This window comes from Anolis carolinensis, chromosome 5 (genome assembly GCF_035594765.1).
Source record: "Anolis carolinensis isolate JA03-04 chromosome 5, rAnoCar3.1.pri, whole genome shotgun sequence".
NCBI classification, from domain to species: Eukaryota; Metazoa; Chordata; class Lepidosauria; order Squamata; family Dactyloidae; genus Anolis; species Anolis carolinensis.
The window spans coordinates 178,992,820-179,012,772 of NC_085845.1; the positions used below are offsets into that span (position 1 = coordinate 178,992,820).

The 19,953-nt window shown below is 39.6% G+C and overlaps 1 protein-coding gene across 2 annotated transcripts in view; it reads right to left on the bottom strand.

Moving 5' to 3' along the window:
- Positions 1-345: 345 nt before the first annotated feature.
- The window catches only part of chst11 (carbohydrate sulfotransferase 11), a 231,679-nt gene continuing 212,071 nt past the window's right edge, over positions 346-19,953 (bottom strand). For both annotated transcript variants that reach the window (XM_008110592.3, XM_003220911.4), the window contains exon 3: positions 346-5,035. In XM_008110592.3, the coding sequence (XP_008108799.1) occupies positions 4,181-5,035 (855 nt within the window). In that variant the 3' untranslated portion in view covers positions 346-4,180. The remainder of the gene's footprint in view (positions 5,036-19,953) is intronic.

Below are 19,953 nucleotides of genomic sequence, written 5' to 3' on the forward strand. Positions count from 1 at the left end.
GACCTGTAGATAATTTGAGGATCATTCTGTGGAGAGAGGAAAGCACCAATGCCAACTGCCCTTGGTTGCTGCCACGATTTCTCTGCCAGGCATTCAAAAAAGATCAGAAGCAGCACCATGGCAGATAAAAGTGAATGGGGTCATTGCTTCTTTTTGGTTAAGGTACAGTATTACATATCCATGGATATGTCAACTCAAATTTTTTGAGTTGCCTTTTGGACTAAAATTTCCAGACTTATACATCAGTATATAGGGTAAATGCTTTAGGCTTCTGAGATGAAGGAAAAGCAGCAGAACTGAAAGAATTCAGCGCATCTAATGTGGAAAAGATATGGAGTCTCAGAATATGTAAAAGAATATTTTATTTCTTAAATTAGTTCAATGCTTTTTAGACAGGAAATACTTACACAGCTTTCTTTAGGGGTTGTCAAAAGGAATGTGCATGTGATACGTATATAATCATAGTATACGTATTTAGTAATAGGTGCTGCGTACCATCTTGCATAACACCCAATAAAGCATTGATGCTGTGATACCTGAATGTTGCCCTATGTTCTTGCCTGGAATGCTGAAATATTGACCTACTACTTCTAAACTTTCTGTGGTCATCACTGAGACACTTGACCTGAAAGCTTTGACAAATAAAGAAGCAACACAATTTCAAGAGTATAGGTTTGGGTGGGCCAGGACAGCATTGGCATCGGCATGATGTGGTTGGTGTGATTCCCCACAGAAAAGTGTTGTCCAGTTTCTCCAGTTACACTCTCATTGAACCACTTGGATGCTGGATTCCCCTCCTGGCCATAATGCCCTTAAAATAAGACATTGTTATTGACCCAAGAGTGTCCTTCATAGAAGTGCTGGAACAGCCCACTAAAGTTTTCACTGGCAGTGCAGACACTTCTGAAGCGTCATCTTCTTTAGTATGGGTGAGACATTTGCCTAGGTTTAATGGTTAGCTTGGATAACTGCTTCTTGAACAAAGTCACTTGTGAGAGCAGTGCTGGCCTTCATCCTGGGCTGATATACAATCAGCCCTCCTCATTCACCATGGTTACGGGTGCAGGACCCCTGCAAAAATGGGAATACTGCAAATAAAAGCTGCTTTTTAAAACCTGAGAGACCATCTCTCTAGGAATCTATGTTTTCCAGTGCAATTCTATAATTAATTCACACTATAAATATATAATAAAGTTGGTGCTGGAAGAGATTCCTAGAAAGGTGTTCTCTCTAGCAGTCCCTAGGTCTTCCAGCACAACTCCACAGAGTCACACTGGAGAGGGGCTGTAGATTCCTAGAGGTTATTGATCAAATCTCTGAATAATCATATTTGCAAAAGTTACATCCACAAATGGAGAGGGGGTCCTGCATATCTGGGAGATGGCATTAGCCCACCACTTAGACCACAGAAAAATCTGAATCTATCCCATTATGCATTTATAGTGCTGTGATTCCACTTAAACTGTGGTTGCATCCCATGGGCTGTAGTTTGGTGAGAACTAGAGCTCTCTTGCTCAGAGATTTAAGCGCTTCTTTCCAAAATGCATATTCCAAGATTCCATAGGCTGGCATTATGGCATTTAAAGTAGAATCATAAAGTAGAAAGGACTCCAAGTCTTGTCTTCCTAGGACAACAAATGTTCTGTGTGTGTTTGTTACAGATGATAAATCTTCCACCAAATCATGACTGAATCAAGTGAGAATCGTTTCCTGTATACATCTCTGAAGCCTGGTCAGACATGATTTTATCTGCCTGAAAACATTCTTCTGACCTGATCTTCAACGGCTCAATGAAATGCCTTTGTGCTTTGGATCAGGCTCCTTGTCTGGAAGCTAAATCACTAATCACTTTTAACAGGCTGGCCTTCTTATAATGATGATAATTGTTATTGTCATTCAGTTTAGTAAATTAAGATTTGATATGATTTTAATTGATCAACTGATTAAATCTGCAGATATTTGCATATTAACTAAAGAACTGTTCTGTAGACAAACCAAATTGTTTAAATATTTTGAGGCAGTGGCACCACTAAGGAAGACCTCTACCCTACATAACAGAATGGAGTGAAGATTAATCCTGCTGTTCAAATATAGCAGGATCAGGATTACCATGATTTGAAGAAAGTGAAATAATGTATGCTATCATATAACAAGGCCTTGTGTAATTGAGAATCTAAAATGTACATACCATTCCACTCTTTTAAGGAAATGCATCCCCTTGGCTTTCAGGTCACACTATATACCATATTTAATACACAGCATGAAATGAAAGATCTTTTAAACACCTGAAGTTGGTAAAGATCAGGATGAGTATTAAAAGGGGGCCTGATGTAAACCTCCTTAGGATCTTGTTCTTGTTTGAATTATTCCTTCCACATTGCCCCAACATGGGAGATATTAAATCAATAACAAAATCTATAATGATATTGTTTACTTTCGTTAACCCTTCCACCACATGTCTCCAATTTTTAGCTAAATGGAGAGGGGAGTTTAAACTTCTCATATAATGTTGACCTGAATCCAGATCAGGGCTATGGATTTTAGATTCTGAAAAGACCAATCTTTAATGTTTAGAATGAGAAGGAAGACAGTTTGTGAGTTTAACTTTCACGGATTTAATACATTCTAGGTCCTGCAGTAAAGCTCTGTGGCCAACTTCCACCCGATGTTGATTATGAGAGTCATGATGGAGAACCTAGAGATTCCTAGAGAGATGTTTTCTTGGGTAAAGAAAAACAGAGTTTTTTTTTTAAATGTGGTATTCCACTTTTTCATGACTCATCTACCCCAACCACTGTAAAAGTAGAGGGCCTGTTGCCACTCTCCTTCCTGAAATGATGCTTGCCCCCTCTAAAGTTTGCCAAAATAATCTAAAACTCTTTAAATTTTAAACATTTTTAATTCTAAAAATTCTTTAAAAGTCTGTTTCCCAATGAACTAGGGTATCCCTTCAATTTAATTCATTCAAAACCTTTTGACCAGTCTTACTGATCAATTAACTCACACATTGCAGTCCTGAATAACATTACTGCTGGCTGCTGCTGCTTATAATGGCAATGCATCCATTGTCACATGGTCACCTTGGTGTCAAAAAAGAAAATTCCAAATGCAAAGATTTTAAAAAGTTATAAACAACACATCCAAGAAAGCAGAGATGATACTTGCTGCAATATACATTCACGTGTCTTTCTTTCCCAAAGTTTGGACAGTGTGTGTGAACTTTTGCATTCCAAGGCTGGAAGGACAACAATACAAGAAAATCCTTTTTCAGAGTGATTGCTATCAGCATTGGAAATACAGGTGCTTAACTGCAGGCTGTTTTATTTTATAGAAATCTTCCAAAGCATGTGGTTCCCAATCATTAATATTCCAAATGGTTTTTACTTCAGCCTCCAGAACCTCTAATGTTTGGCCACTTCTGGGAGCTGAAATTCAAAACATTTGCTGTGAATCAAGGATTGAGAATCACTGTTTAAGAACACAGAGACACCTAAATGAGAGAACCTGTTGTACACTTAGTATCAAACTCTTTGCAATCCAATTCCTTTGAAATGTTCTGCAGCTCATGATGCTTTTTTGCTCACTGATGGCCTCACAGGAAAGCAATTCTCAGCTCCAGATTGTGTTTTTTTGTTTTGTTTTGTTATGGAGCAAATTTTATAATGGCAAGTCAAGTGTATTCAATAAGAAACTTTAACTTAGCCCTCTATATATGTATTATTTATCACTTGAAAAATATCCAGTCATGAACGGACATTAGGAAGAGAAGCACATTCTAGCAAGGAGAGCATAAAAAAGTCATCTTTGTCCACACAGTGTCATATTTCAGCTTCTAGCAAAAAATCTAATGTGTCCTTAAATAAGCATAAATAACATAAAGGCTAGGGCTGATGAAGCAATGCAAAATGAAAGGAATTTATCAGGAGATTAAGAACAAATACCCCCCGACAGTGTAGCACTTCTAGTCACTGCAATTTTCTTACCCTGCAAACAGAGTTGTCCTTTCTTACTGACAATTTAAATAATAAATTTCCAACTATGCTGCTCGCAGCATCATTCAAAAAGAAAAAAAACATTAACTTACAAAATAACCCATTCTTCATAAGGAATTGTGACAAATAAAAATCTTAAATAAAAACAGGTTTCATTATTCCTCTTTCATCCTGGCTCTCTGCACACCTCATTCCAACTTCACATAGCTAGGCATGGAGTAATTGAACATTAAAAAATCAAGTTTGTAGACTTCATACAGCTGTGTTTGGTGTTCCGAGCTGATGTTCTGGAAGAACTCTGTGGTCATTTCATCAGTAGTTCTTGTAGATTTTGCATAGGTGGGAAACTTGAGATAGTTTCCTACTCCTGCAAGTTGAAGGATGTAGTTGGAATCCTCTTCGAGTGTCTCGTATTTCCCTATAAGGTCGTAATGGATGTGGCAAGGATGACACAGAGAATAGACCGTTTGCCAGTGTTCATTGAATGGCTCTTCCCTTTGGGTGTGTGGGTCTATGAGATAAGCCACAAACTCCTCAAATTTCACATCATCACCTTTATGAAGGGCCTCTTGGGTTGCATTTTTCCTTTGGCGTTTGATGATTTTGGTACCATATCTCTTGTGAAAGGAAGTGTTGTATTTCTGGGTGAATTTGTTTCGATAGGCTGACACCAGTCTCTCAAAAGGCTCACGGACAAAGAGGAATTTCATGTAGTTTTTCAAGCGGTGGTTGATCTCTGGGATGCTGTATTGGTTGAGCGTCTTCAGGTTTGAAGAGACATGGGCTTCGTTAGCCGGTATCTCCATTGGATCACTGTATTTACCCCTCCCAGTCAAGACCATCATAACTCTCTTCCAATTGGTACAGGCCACTTTGGGTACATAGCAATATATCAATTCATGATCCTCATCAACCACCAAATGTTTGAGATCATTGGGTGTCAGGACACGACGCTTCCTGCTGGACATGCTATTGGCTCGGCATGTGTCTGTGACTTGATCCCTCCGAATCTGATGAAGGATTGCAGTGCTGGATAATTCCAACTGTGTAAAGAAAGCAGAAATGTGGATAAGTCAGGGCAGTTTGGAATCAGCTGCAGACATCTTAGGCAGAAATTCAGCACCTACGTCTAATTCTTCTCTGCATTAAAATTATCTTGAAAATGCAAATGTCATTTTATTAGAGAACTAGCAATTTACACACAACCAGCTATCAGGTGGGAATCTATGTCTCTCAAACTGCTACATTAAAACTGTAAGATTTATAGTGATTTAAAGAAGTATTTTTTTAGTTATAGGCTGCACTTCCCAGGTTATAACACTAGTTTTGCAATTTTATTTAGGAAACTTCAGGAAAAAAGAGAGTTACCTTTTGTTACCCCTGAAATGGGAAAGTGAGATTTAATTTTATATTTCAAACCACAGTTTTGTTTCAGGTTGTAATTGAAAACTAAATTATAGTTTCCCAATTCAGAGGTAACGGGAAACTGATTTGACAAAACTGGGAAGTACTGGAATCTTATCTTTGTCAGTAATATGAACTTTCCGGTACTCAAAACATGTCAAAACATTCCACATGCTGTAACAACATTTTTAGATGAGTCCAAAAGTCATTCTTATTCCGTATTCCCCAAGTGGATAACTAGATGCCTTGGGGAATATCATACCAATATTTTGTGATGGAGAAAGGAAACATCTGTTTTCATAATGGGAGATACACTGTTTGTGAAGCTGGAGGTTTGGTCTTCATGACTACTATTATTGGTATTACCTGGTCTGCAGAAACAATTATTCTAGTCAGCAAGACTGAAGAATTAAGATGCAAGGAAAAATTCCTTACCCATCCCCTTTCTACAAAAACATTTCAGAACGATCTGGGACAAAATGTATTTTCATTGCACTTTGTCTGAAATGCTGCAAATCCCTTCATTATATAAAAGGAACTTTTTGCTGCTCATACTAAGGAGGCACCAAACTCGCTCTGACCTTTGCTTCTGGGACGCAGCAGGAGGGCATAAGTTTCCAAAAGTCTTTGGAAATGAACACAGTATATGATCTTGCTGCTGATGTCTGTCTCACTCAAGGATGAATCATCTTGTCATCCTCATTGACTGTGACCTTGGCAAGGGAAATAAAATGTGTGGACATTCTCGCTATTCTCAGAGGAGGGCAGGCACGCCAAAATGATGCCTTGAAGGGATTTTGAGCAACCTATGCTGGCTTTTGATGCCATTCAAATCAATAAGAGGACAAGAGCACACCACCTTTAGCTAAGCTGTTTTTGTGGTTCAACATATAACAAAATGCTCACTCGCATTACTACCATCTGTTTATTGAGAATTTAGCAGTGCAAACGGTTTGGGTATCTGCCTTTACTGAGTTAACAGAATAGTAGGATGGGGAGGATTAAGTTACAGGGACTCAAAAAGTCCCTCAGAATCATAGCACCAATGGGATTTTCCCTTCATATTTTCACCTAGTAAATAGGGTCAAAAAACAATTAAGCTGACAAAACATTAATTGTATTGGTCATGGCCTCAATGCCATATGTGACAAGGGATCCTTTCCCATTCACATTATATCATTATGGTTCCACTTTAACTGCCATGGGTGCAACTATGGAAGTCTGTTTTCTGTGGTTTGGTGAGGCACTAGAGGTTTCCCTGAATTGCAAACCCTGCGATTCCATACAATGGAACCATAGCAGATTAGCACTTAAAGTAGAATCATATCACTACAATTCTGTACTGTTATCCCCCTACATTTGTGGGTTAATAATTCACAGATTAGATTTTTCACGACTGTTGTATTTACCGCTACCTCTACTGCTGCTCTATGTGCACCCCAAAAATGTTCTCTAGGCATTTTAAGGTCTTGCAATCTGTCTCTATTGTCAACATCTGACCGTCATTAGCGATAAAATTGCACTAGTAATGCTTAGAAAAGTGTTTTCTCTAGACATTGTTAGGTCCTACAGTGACCCGAATCCCCACAAACGTGGAAGGACTACTAATGTGAAACAGCCTGGGATTTCACATTTTCTTTTTTCCCTTTTCATCAGTTGCCCCAAGACTGTGGAATGCCCTGTCAGAAGAGCACCGCTGTCAGAATTTAGGACACACCTTATGACCTATCTCTCCCGGAATTTTAACCTGCATTTCATCAGTGAATTTAACATGGATTTTAACTCTGTGCATCTTGTTGTATGTGTTTTAATAGTGTTTTTTCTCTTTTAATGATGTACCCTGCCCGCAACCACAGGGAGAAGTGGATACGAAGATTTAAAGATCAAAGTGCAAAGACTCTGGCACAAGCCAGTAAAGGTGGTCCTAGTGGTGATCCTTGGCCAGTAGTTAAAAACAATCAGTGCTGACAAAATCACCATCTGTCAGATGCAAAAGGCCACCCTACTCAGAACTGCACACACTATTCACCAATATATCACATAGTCCTAGACACTTGGGATCTGTCTGACATGTGATCCAATACAAAAGCCAGCATAGTGATCTTGTTTGCTGTGTATTAATCTTGCTGTGTATCAAATAATAATAATAATAACAACAACAACAACAACAACAACAACAACACAACACACCAGACATCACAGTTGTGGAAAGGAAAAAGGTTTGGATCATTGATGTTGCCATCCCAGGTGACAGTCGCATTGATGAAAAACAACAGGAAAAACTTATCAGGACCTCAAGATTGAACTTCAAAGACTCTGGCAGAAACCAGTGCAGGTGGTCCCAGTGGTGATTGGCACATTGGGTGCCGTGCCAAAGATTTCAGCCGGCATTTGGAAACAATAGACATTGACAAAATTACAATCTGCCAACTGCAAAAGGCCACCCTATTGGGATCTACGCTCATCATCCGAAAATACATCACACAGTCCTAGACACTTGGGAAGTGTTCGATTTGTGATTTTGTGATACGAAATCCAGCATATCTATCTTGTTTGCTGTGTCATGATAATAAATAATAATAATAATAATAATAATAATAATAATAATAATAAATCTTGCCTTAGTTGTTTTCACAATGTCAAAGTATCAATAAACAGTGACGATCAATAGTCTGACAGATTACAAAGAACTGATTTTAGAACACTTTACAAACATTGAAAAATCAGCAAGGAAGAGAATTTAAGATCCATGAAGCAGTTATCACAACTGGTCCAACACATTTTGCTGCCTGAGGCAAAGCCACAAATGGTGTCCAGCAAGCCAAAGTACGTGGTATCCTAGGCTGATCAATAGATTTTAATCTCAAGGCAAGAAAATCTCTAAAATGCATATTTCTTCTACAGTACATTGAATGGTTCCTAAAACTAATCTTCACTATCGGTTTTTTCATAGGCCAAGGAGAGAAAGAGCAGGCAACGTTTGAAGACTGGCGTAATATATGGATTTAATAAGATTCAAATGATGCTGTAACTTCTATACCAGTGATGCTGGCATTAGCCATTCAATATTGTCACATGTATGGAAAACATGCTGCTGTTTTTGCAATCTGCTGTGGAAATAGAAGCTAGCAACATTTCCGACATTTAAGTCAATAACCCTGTAATCATTCCTGCCCTGAAGGTAAACTTTCAGGGAAAGGTGTGAAAAGAAAATTAGTTTAATATAGCTTTTAATTTTATGGTGGTGGCTGCGTGCTGAGTACAAATCAGATGTTGTACTAAGGTTTAAAAAAAGCAGCAAAACATTATTTACTAGGAGATAATTAATAATGTTATCTAAATACTTCAGTACACCTTGGCAGTCGGTGATGAAAAGGGGAGAAAATGTGGCACTTTTTCAATTTGTTTTGCTATTCAAAATCTTTAAAATGTTGTCTAGAATGGCAGAGAATTTGAGATATCATATCGATCTCCTGGCTCAACGTGGGACCTACACTGCATGGCAGATAGTCAGCCTAGCTTCAACTTATATCCAGTGAAGGAGAGTCGCTCGCTTTACAAAGCTGTGTGTTTGCTCTTACTGTTTAGAAGCTTTTCCCTAATTTATCTGAAATCCAGTTCCTAGGAATTTCTATCACTAACATTTTAGTCCTGCCTTCTGGAGAAACAAATAGCTCATGAGCCGTGTTCTGCATGATAGTGTTTCAATTATGTGAAGGTAACTATCATGTCTCCCTTTAAGCTTCTCTTCTCCAGAGGATGTCTCATAGACAATGGCAGTGGCACTATAACTAACATTTTTTTCTGAAGCAGAGAATAAGAGATTATTTTTTCCATTTCCTTCAGCTGAAATATAGTCTACAGCACCTGGGATTCATTGGCAGTCTCCCCTTTAAGTGGTAAACAGGACTGACCCAGCTTAGCTTTCAAGTTCAGACAGCATCTGGTGCCTTAGATGTACCAGAGGGAAAATTGTGGTTTGTATGCTTGTTCAACAGATTCTTATTCACAAAGAGCTTAACTCTCCTAACAGATACTCCCCATTTCACAAATGCTCACCTTACCACCAGTAAGTCAAAGACTCGGCTCTAGAAATTGCCACATCATGTCATAGATCGAGCTGTCTAATCTCTTAAAAGATTGGAGGAGCCAGGTGAGCAAATGAGTAGTATCTCCACTCTCCAGAGTCAGCTTTCCTTCCTCTTGTAACCAATTAATGAATACATAGACAAAGACATAATCATTAATTTTAACAAAGTCTTCCCCTTAACCAGGATTTGAAACTGATGTCTGAATGTCTTTAAAGAGTCAATTACTGTCAATACAAGTGAAATTCAATGATAGTATATTCTTTAATCATGATCAATGTCAGAGAGGAAACTGCAGATAACTTTTAAGTTCTTAACTATGGTTTGTTTTGGCCCCAGTGTATTGAGGAGTTTCCACATAACACTAAACTTTACGCCACACCATAGAGCAGTGAATCTCAACCTTCCTAACATTATGACCCCTTAATACAGTTCCTCATGTTATGGTGATCCCCAACCGTAAAATTATTTTCGTTGCTACTTCATCACTGTAATTTTACTACTGTTATGAATCATAATGTAGATTTCTGATATGCAGGATGTATTTTAATTCACTGGGCCAAATTTGGCACAAATACCCGATACGCCCAATTTTGAATCCTGGTGGGGTTGGGGGGGATTGATTTTGTCATTTGGGAGTTGTAGTAGCTGGGATTTAACCTATAATCAAAGAGCATCCTGAACTCCACGAACAATGGAAGTGAACCAAACTTGACATCCAGGACTCCCATGACCAACAGAAAACACTGGAAGAGTTTGGTGGGCACTGACCTTGGGTTTTGCAGTTGTAGTTCACCTACATCCAGAGAGCACTATGGATTCCAAACAATGATGGATCTGGACCAAACTTGGCATGAATAATATTCAATATGCCCAAATGTGAACACTGGTGGAATTTGGGGAAAATAGACCTTGACATTTGGGAGTTGTAGTTGCTGCGATTTATAGTTCACCTACAATCAAAGAGCCCCTTGAACCGTACCAATGATAGAATTGGGCCAAACTTCCCATACAGAACCCCCATAAGCAATATAAAATACTGGAGGGATTTGGGTTCCTAAAACCATCAGAAATATGTGTTTTCTGATGAACTTTGGTGACCCCTCTGAAACCCCCCCTTGCGACCCCCCCAGCGGCCCTGACCCCCAGGTTGAGAAATGCTGCCATAGAGAGTCACAAATACAAAACAGATCTCCATGCAGTTGAAATTTTAAAAAATCCCATGATATGTTTGCATATGATCATCTTAAGTCACAAATGACTTGAAGACACACATAAACAAGAGACAGATGACAAAGCTTTGCCCTTCCTTGTGGATTCAGTCCTAAGCAAACTGCTGCAGCTTTTACTGGTTTATGTGGTCTTTTCTTCCTAACTGCAAAATTGTATGCAGAATAGAAGTATGCTTTCTGATCAGTAGTGGGTTAATAAAACTTGGAAAACTATGTTCAAACTTCCTCAACATGTACAACAAACAAGGAATTCCATAAAGCATTATAGTGCATTTGACTCCCTTTGTTTCTTATATGACAGCCCTTTGAGCTTCTTCTTATTTCCCAGTCAGATGCAGATGCGTTTATTTTTTTTCAGAGTATGATTCAGCTACATAATTTACACATCTAAATTTTGTCAATAATTACCAAGCTTCTGCTTAAACTGGTATACTCTAATTGACTCATAAGCAAATCTGTGATAAACTAAGGGCTGTAATCAGCGAGTTTGCTTTTTTGCTTAATTAGTGATCTTGTTGATGCATTGTTACGCACGTTCTTCCTTTTGGTTGTCTGTATTTTTAGAGTTCTTTCAAAAATGGAAGAAATCTAATTGATATATTCTGGCAGCTCCCAAATGAGAACTTGTATTAATCCCCACAGCTTGCCCTTGAACTTGGGTTCAATGTCTCTTCTGTCTACATGGCATCTTTTCCGTCCCCGTTTGTACACTGCCATTCACTAATGTGCATAAGAGGCAATTGACCTAGGATGCCCTTTATTCACAGGCTTAATCATAGGAGCAGCAGCATCTTGTACTTCCCCAGTAATTCTTCTTTCAAAAAAGATCATTGCCCCTAAATCTCCCTTGCAATATTAGAAGTCATATAGAAAGATAATTACAAATTTGATTTGCCAGCAAATCCTTTTTAGTGTAAAACTTCATGCCAATGCATTGAGCGATGAACATGAAGACTTCAATCTCCAGAAAATCAGAGCATCTGCAAACGTTATGGCCCATTGCCACTGCTCAGCACACCAAAAACAAGACCCGAGCAAATGACATCAAGGCAGAGACCTCCCCTCCCCCTTTTTTGTTAAAAATTACATCAATGTTATTTTCAAAGTCATTGAAGGCTATAGCACAGAAGAGAATCACAAGTTTCTGAGTCAATCTGAAGCATGAATCTATCTAATACCTTTGGTGTGATTCACAAAGGTATGAAGGCATCAGAGGGGTGATTTATCATTAGGTAGAGTGAGGCAGACGCCTTGATCAAAAGATCTAGAGTTTCGTAAATGAGCTACAATGTGTTACTGAATTAGTAGCTTGGACTTTTCCTGCTACAGATAGGAAAATATACTTGTGAGATCTACTCTCTCAAGAAGCAAAATAACTTCATAGCTTTGGATTCTCTGCATTTTGGTTTGGGTGAATGATGATGCCATTGATTATTCAGCAGCAAAGTGCCTTGGACTAACTCTGAGTCATCACTATGATACTTTTCTAACATCACGGTGGCCATTATCCACAGAAGCTGAGCTGATATCTGTGGTAGCTGGTAGTTCCTACATCAGTGGGTCATTAATTTAGTCAGGAGCCGTGGTGGTGCAATGGGTTAAACCCTTGTGCAGGCTGAACTGCTGACCTGAAGCTTGCTGGTCCAAATCTGTGAGACGGGATGAGCTCCCGTCTGTCAGTTCTAGCTTGAGGAGACATGAGAGACGGCTCCCAGCAGGATGGTAACACATCCAGGCATCCTCTGGGCAACGTCTCTGTAGATGGCCAATTCTCTTCACACCAGAAGCGACTTCTCAAGTCACTTCTTACACGAAAAAAAAAAATCATTTAGTCTGAGCTATCCATGATACTGTAACTATTTTGGAGTAGAATATTGAACCTTGGATAGTTCTTTTCAAAGTTCAGTTCGCTGATCCATAGATTCAAGAGACACCAACTCCCACTGAATGACGCTCAAAAATCTGATATTAATTCTACTTAGAATAGACCAATGGAGGTTTGTGACTTGTTGATAGTCCCATTAACTAGTATAGGTAAAATTAATCATGGTTTTAGGCCATTATCAATGATGTGCTGGTAATTTTCTAGAAACCACCCAGATGAAATCTTAAAATGTTGAAACATGCACAACTTTCGCTAAGCTGTAAATGTGAGCTCATAGTGCCCTTGCCACATCCCCACTAAGCTAGAATGACAATTAATAAATCATTCCTTGTCAGTAAGCATTTAAAAGCCAGTCAGGAAAAAAAGATACCTCTTCAATTAATTTTTTTGAAATAAATTTTGGGTTTCTTTGCCTTTTTCTGGTGTTTCTTTTCTTAATGTAAATTGATTGACCATGTGTAGGATGCAGGGCATGCTGCAATTTTAGACTTGCCAGCTCAGGATGAGCTCTATAGCTGATCAGCTTAGTGTTGGTTCTGTGTTATAGTGTGCAATTTACATAGCTGAGACCAACCTAAATCCAAGGAGAGTAAACTGAACCAATTAATAGATTTTCTGCAACTGTTGTATTACCAAGTTCCTATTAATTGAATAAGTGTACTCTACTTGGAGGTAACCATTTGCTGGAGGTGTTGAGTGGGGAAGTGTTAAGCTAATTTCCCTTATGTTCTGTGTTCTTGATTTAAAATAGACAACTCTATCATTTATTAAAAAACAAGCAACGCTATCTGTAATATTTTAATGTGATGCATAATAAGACCCTAACACCAATTTGAAAAGAAACCAACAACCGCTATCCTATATCTTATATTTGCTCTGTGGTATGATTGGACAATGCCTATGTCTACCATAAAAGAGCTGTTGTTCAGTCTTTTTCAAGTGCTTCTTTCCTTCAAAAAGATTCTTGTTAGTTCCTCCCCCACCACACACCCACCCCAGCAAAGGCCTTTGCATTTGCTCATTATTCCATATCCAGTTGCAGACAGTCGCTGTCTGCTTTGCATTATAACCCTTTCATCAATTCTGAACTCTTGCCAAGCTCTAATTGTTTCACTCGGTTAATCTGCTCAAAGATGCCAGCTCTGCTTTTGGTTGCTTCTACACACTTGTCAGGTTTCATGTCCCACCTGGTCACAAAGGTTTCCAACAGGAATGTCAAACAAGAAGTCAACCATGTTGTTGAAGGCTTTCATGGCTGGAATCACTGGGTTGCTATGAGTTTTCCAGGCTGTAACTACTAGTTAGTTTTGACAAATATTAACTTGCAGTTGTCCCTGTTTTTGTCTCGTCAGCATGCAAATCTTGAAGCACTTTACAAAAGACCTAGGGTGCATCTACACTGTAGAATTAATGTACAGTAGAATCTCACTTATCCAACATAAACAGACCGGCAGAACGTTGGATAAGCGAAAATGTTGGATAATAAGGAGGCATTAAGGAAAAGCCTATTAAACATCAAATTAAGGTAGGTAAAGGTTTCCCCTGACGTTAAGTCCAGTCGTGACTGACTCTGGGGGTTGGTGCTCATCTCCATTTCTAAGCCGAAGAGCCAGCGTTGTCCATAGACATCTCCAAGGTCATGTGGCCGGCATGCCTGCATGGAGCCCCGTTACCTTTCCACCAGAGTGGTACCTATTGATCTACTCACATTGGCATGTTTTAGAACTGCTAGGTTGGCAGGAGCTGGAGCTAACAGTGGCCGCTCCCGCTGCTCCTGGGGTTTGAACCTGGGACCTTTCGGTCTCCAGCTCAGTGCTTTAATGCACTTCGCCACCGGGGCTCCTTAAACATCAAATACATTATGATTTTACAAATTAAGAACCAAAAGATCATTTTCTATCAACAAATTGATAGAAAAAGCAGTTCAATACATGGTAACGTTATGTAGTAATTACTGTCTTTACGGATTTAGCACCAAAACATTGCAATGTATTGAAAACATTGACTACAAAAACATTGACTACTAAAAGGCAGACTGCGTTGGATAATACAGAACGTTGGATAAGTGAAGGTTGGATAAGCGAGACTCTACTGTAGTTTGACACCACTTTTATTGCCATGACTTTATGCAAAAACAATCTGGTGATGGGCTCCATTATCATTTTAGGAATGGAGGGGGATTAAATGGGGGGGGGGGTGTGGCTAGGTCCAACTAGAGAAGATCTATGCATTGTTGCTTGGTGAGTCAACACAAAGGTAAATCCTATTGGTTGAATAGATATACTCTAACCAGGGCAAACAACAGGATCTGATCTGGGATTATAAAATCAACTTTCTGGAGTGAAGATGGAAGTAAGGGCCCTCTTTTATTTTATCTTGTTTATTAATCCATAGAGAGGGTCGGGAAAGATTGAAATCTTCTTCTCTCCCCCCCCCCCTCCTCCTCCTCACTACTACTATTACTTCTTCTTCTGGCTTGACTTTAAACCCTGTCTTTCCAACAAGAGAGTTGCTCAAGATGACTTAATAAAAATAAAATACAGATTAAGACTAGGAGTTTGGGTGTTTATGCCTCTGGAGGCCAGGGTTTGATTTCCCACTTGGTCATGGAAATTCATAGGTGGCATGGGGCCGGGTGAGTCACAATCTTTCAGTCCCAGAAAACCCTTTGACAGGAGTCACCATTTGTCACTTTGTTGCTTGATGTGATGGCAAATGATCGCTCTTCCTTAAGATGTGGTGTCTACTTCATCGTTCCCTTCATTGGCAGAGTTGGGTTCTATAGTGAAACATCTGCAGATGACCTTTCCTTGCAGGTAAAATTGACAATCTAGAGCCAAAACCTCCCCTGTGCTGCCTTTCAGTTATTATGACCTCCAAAAGGCACCTTTCATCTTGCCTGTAATTATACACATATGGAACAGGTTTCCATTCTGCATTTTTATTTTTACTCTTTTGACTATGTTTTGTTTTTCTTCATGAGAAGGTGCTTATTTTCTCCATTCAACTGATAGTATAAAACTGAAATGTGAAATGAAAACCATGTGCTTATGATAGGTAATGCATGAGCCTTCAAACTCACAGGAAGCCATATTTCCAATGGCATGAAAGGAGGAATTGGACAGTCAGCTGTCTCCTGATTAGAGACAGTTGCTTGCATTCCTGCACAAGCCTTTCTCATTAAAATAACAACTACAAAGGAAATACTCTTTGTCAGTGCTGTTTGTCATAATTAAGATGTCATCTTGCTTGCCCCTGCTTGTACTGTCTAGGTTGCTATATAATGATATACAGTCAGCGCTCCATATCCATGGATTTTGAATCCATAGGCCCAATCAGCCATGGCATGAAAATATTGTTTAAAATCCCAAAACAAACCTTTATTTTGCAATTTAAATAGGGGACACCATTTTACTACACCACTGTCTATAATGGGACTTCAGCATCTACAGATTATGATATCCAAATCCCAGTGAATATGGGGGGCCCATTCTATATGGAAGCAGTGTGTTAATTTTTTAAATCACTCTTCAGAAAAGAAATCATCTTTAAAATTTACAATTTTTATGAAGATAATCAGAATTATTTCACAAGAAAATGCTGTTGTGCTTTATTCTTTTTGCAAGACATTCTGCAAGAAGGGGGTTTTTTTTTGGGGGGGGGGTTGCAAAACAGTGGGGAAAATGCTTCTGGAACATGGCCATAAAGACCGGAAAACTCACAGCAACCCAGGGATTCTGGCCATGAAAGCGTTCGACAACACAGTGAGGAAAAGGTTTGACTAGTATTCAAAGAGAATTTGACCATATTCTCATTTCCAAAACTGCTTGTGTTTTGAGATCTTCTGGGCAGGCACTTCTCTCTATCCCACCACTATCACAGCTATAGCTTTTAGGAATATGGGGGAAGACTTTCTCAGTTGATGCTTCCAGGCTCTGAAACTCCCTTCCCAGACAGTATACACAGGAACCCTCCTTGAGATCTTTCTACAAGCCGGTGAACAGTTTTCTGCTTTGGTAGGCCTTTAAGGCCTGATTGTTTGGAGGAAGTGGGCCTGCCATAGAACTGTGGGTTGAAAGAGACTACAAGGACCATTTGGGAACAGACACAAAGCACTCCTGATGGATGACTATTCAGCCTCTGTTTAAACACCTCCAGAGAAGGAGATTCCATCACACTCCCAGGCAGCATATTATACTGTCAAAGAGTTTTCCTCCCCAGGAGGTTCTTCCTAATGTTTAGGTACAACCTCTATGTAGCTTGAATCCATTGCTCCATGTCTGAGTCTCCAAAGCAGTAGAAAATAAGTTCCCTCCTCAATATGACACCTTTCAAATAGTTAAACATGGCTATCAATCTCAACCTTCTCTTCTCCAGGCTAAACATACCCAGCTCCATAAGCTGTTCCTCATATGGTATGGTTTTCACGCCCTTTACCATTTTGGATGGGCTCATAATGCACAGGATTTTATACTTTCTTTTTAAAATGGCTTATGCTTTTTTTAAAACAGGATTCATTTCTTCAGTAGCTCAATTACATTTCAAACTTTTGTATGTTGTTAATGGTTGTTAAGCCACCAGGAGTCTTAAAAGGCATCACTATCATAATCATCATCTCTATTATCATTGTTTTCCTGATTTTGATTTAGGCTAATTAGTGGTTTTACTTAGATAGACCTTTTGTGAAAACATATGCATATAGTATGTGTCACAGACAGAACGCCACCAGATAAGATTCAACACAGTTTATTAAAGTTACAGAACCAAAAACGCCCGTAAAAGACAAGGGGCTAGGCAAACACTTGCCTTTAGAGAAAAAGAAACTGAAAAAACGTTTCAAAAAATAAACCGGATTAAACTGGAGTTTAATCCGGGTTAAACCAAAAATGCTTACTTCAGCCTGGCACTATAAACAAACAAAAGCTGGTAAACAAGATTCAAAGAAACACAAATAACTGGCAGCAGATTCCTCTCTGCTACCCAAAAGCTGTGATTGAGTAACAAAGATGTTACTCCTCCGAGCAGCGAGCGAACTCCGGGTTCAAACACATCAATCAGGGCAGCAGCGGTCAGCGGGGTCTCAATCCGGTCTGAGGTCGAAAGCCAGGTACAGAAGTCTTCAGTTCACCAGTTCCACCGATAGCCACAGAAGGGATAGTCCGAGGTCGTAGTCAGTCAGTCAGTCAGTCAGTCAGTCCAGAGTAGGCAATTAGTGTCCGTCAAAAAGACGACGGAGGTCCAAGCTATTAAGATTAAGCACAAGTTGCACAGGAAAAGTCCACACAGTTCCTCCCGCCGTCTATGCCTAGTGTCCTTGGTAACTTACGTATTCAGCAAACGAATCACACCCGTCTTCAGGAAGTTCCCAACAAGAGCCCAAGCGTTCGTCCAGATTACCTTGCCCAACGCAATTAGCCCTGGATTCTAAACCCCATTTTATGCCAGTTACAACTCCTCATCGCTGTCAGCTGTTACCCTAATTCCAGGTGCCTCATCATCATCATCCTCATCAGAGCTAAAACACCTTTGACTACGCCCCACAGCATCCCCAGCTGTGGATCCTGTTCCATCCCTCCAGCTTGTCCACGGGTCTAATCCTGAAACCTGCCAATCGCCTCCCATACTATCATTGCCAGTGGCACCCAGATCCTCTCTCACACGAGTCCATTCCATGTCATCCTCCTCTGAGCTAACCATCTCTTCCTCCATTCCCTCGGTAAAACCCTCAAAGGAGTCTTCGTCAGTTGGTTCTGCAAATAAGTCCCGCAGCCGTTTCCTTTCTCGCTCCTCAAGAGAGTCTGACTCCCGAGGAGTCTTACGACCACGTCTCCCAGTATCGGAGCCATAAGGCTCAACCATAACAGTATGTCCTCAAAAAAAACAACAACATTGTTCTTTGGAGAGAAAATGTGACCATACTAGAAATAAATATTTTTGTATGTATAGCACTACCTGATATAAAAAGATTCAAGATAGAGCTATAACAGTAAACTCATTTTCATGTAGATGATCCACTCTTTTGTTTTGCTTCTAAGCTCCTACCTACATCTCCCTCAGGGTTAACATGAACTTGTTCAACTTCCCTGAGTTTTCAAGCTGAGATTTTTTTAAAAAAAGAAAGGGGAAGAAAGGAGCAAACATTTGTATACAGTAGTAAGGCGGAAAAATTAAACAGAAATAATAAGAACTTGCCCCAGAGCACATATCCTACTTGGAGGATTAAGATAATGTAGCTACCGCAGCCTTGCTTTAAACCTGATGCAAAACATCTGTTCCTGCTTAGGTTTTTAATCTTTTCTCTTCTTTTGCCTGATTCTACAATTGACAGAAGGGGTTAGGGGAGGCATGAATGGATGTAAATGGCAGACAAGATTGTACCATTGCTGGAAGCAGAGAATCTCTGCCATGCTCAGCTGAACATTCGGAAAGGAAGCCAGCGAACTGCAAGTTCAAGCGAGGAGAAGCGAGATGCTCTTTTCCTACTCTGTATTAACCCTTCATCCAGCTGCTCTGTATTCGAAGAGATAACACTCCCTACTTTGTATCTTCTTTTCTTCTTCTGGGCTAGACTTCCCACAATGAATAGAGAAGAAGGGGGGCAGGAGAAGAGATGCTGGAACTGTATCAAAAATAGTTAACCGTGGACTGGTTCTTTGAATGTTCAATTCTGGATAAAACAAGAAAAGATTGACAAGGCCAGCCTAAAGAATATTGCTGATTGTGAGCTGATAGAACTGGAAGTTGAATCTCACTCCAAACTAAGCAAACAATCTAGTCTGAGCCCCCCAAATACATGCTCATCTTCTCCTTTCTCATTAGAAATTCAGTATTGGACAGATATGATGTGAAATACTGTGACCAGATCTGGGCACCACAGTTCAAGAAGAACACTGTCATGTTGAAATGTGGTCAGATCTAGGCCAACCAAGCTGGTGAAATGTCTGGAAACCCCTCTGAGGAATGACTTAGAGAGCAAGGTGTGTTCAACTCAGAGAAGATGAGGAGACGATATAATAGCCACATTTAAACACTTGAAGGGATGTCAGGTAAAAGCTGGAGCAAGCATGTTTCCTGCTGCTCTTAGGACACAACTCAATGAATTCAAATGACAAGGAAAGAGATTCCACCACAACATTAGGAAGAATGTTTTGACCACAGTGAGATAAACAGTAATGCACTCTTCTTCTTTGGAAATTTTTAAACAAAGGTTGGATGGGCACCTTTCAGAGTGCTAGTTTTTTATTCCTGTATGTCAGAGGGTTGTGTGAAATTTCCTTCTCTTCAAACTCTATGAGTCTAAGATTGTATCTCATTTGTGTAGGAGTATTTAGATTAGCAATCAGCTCACGAGG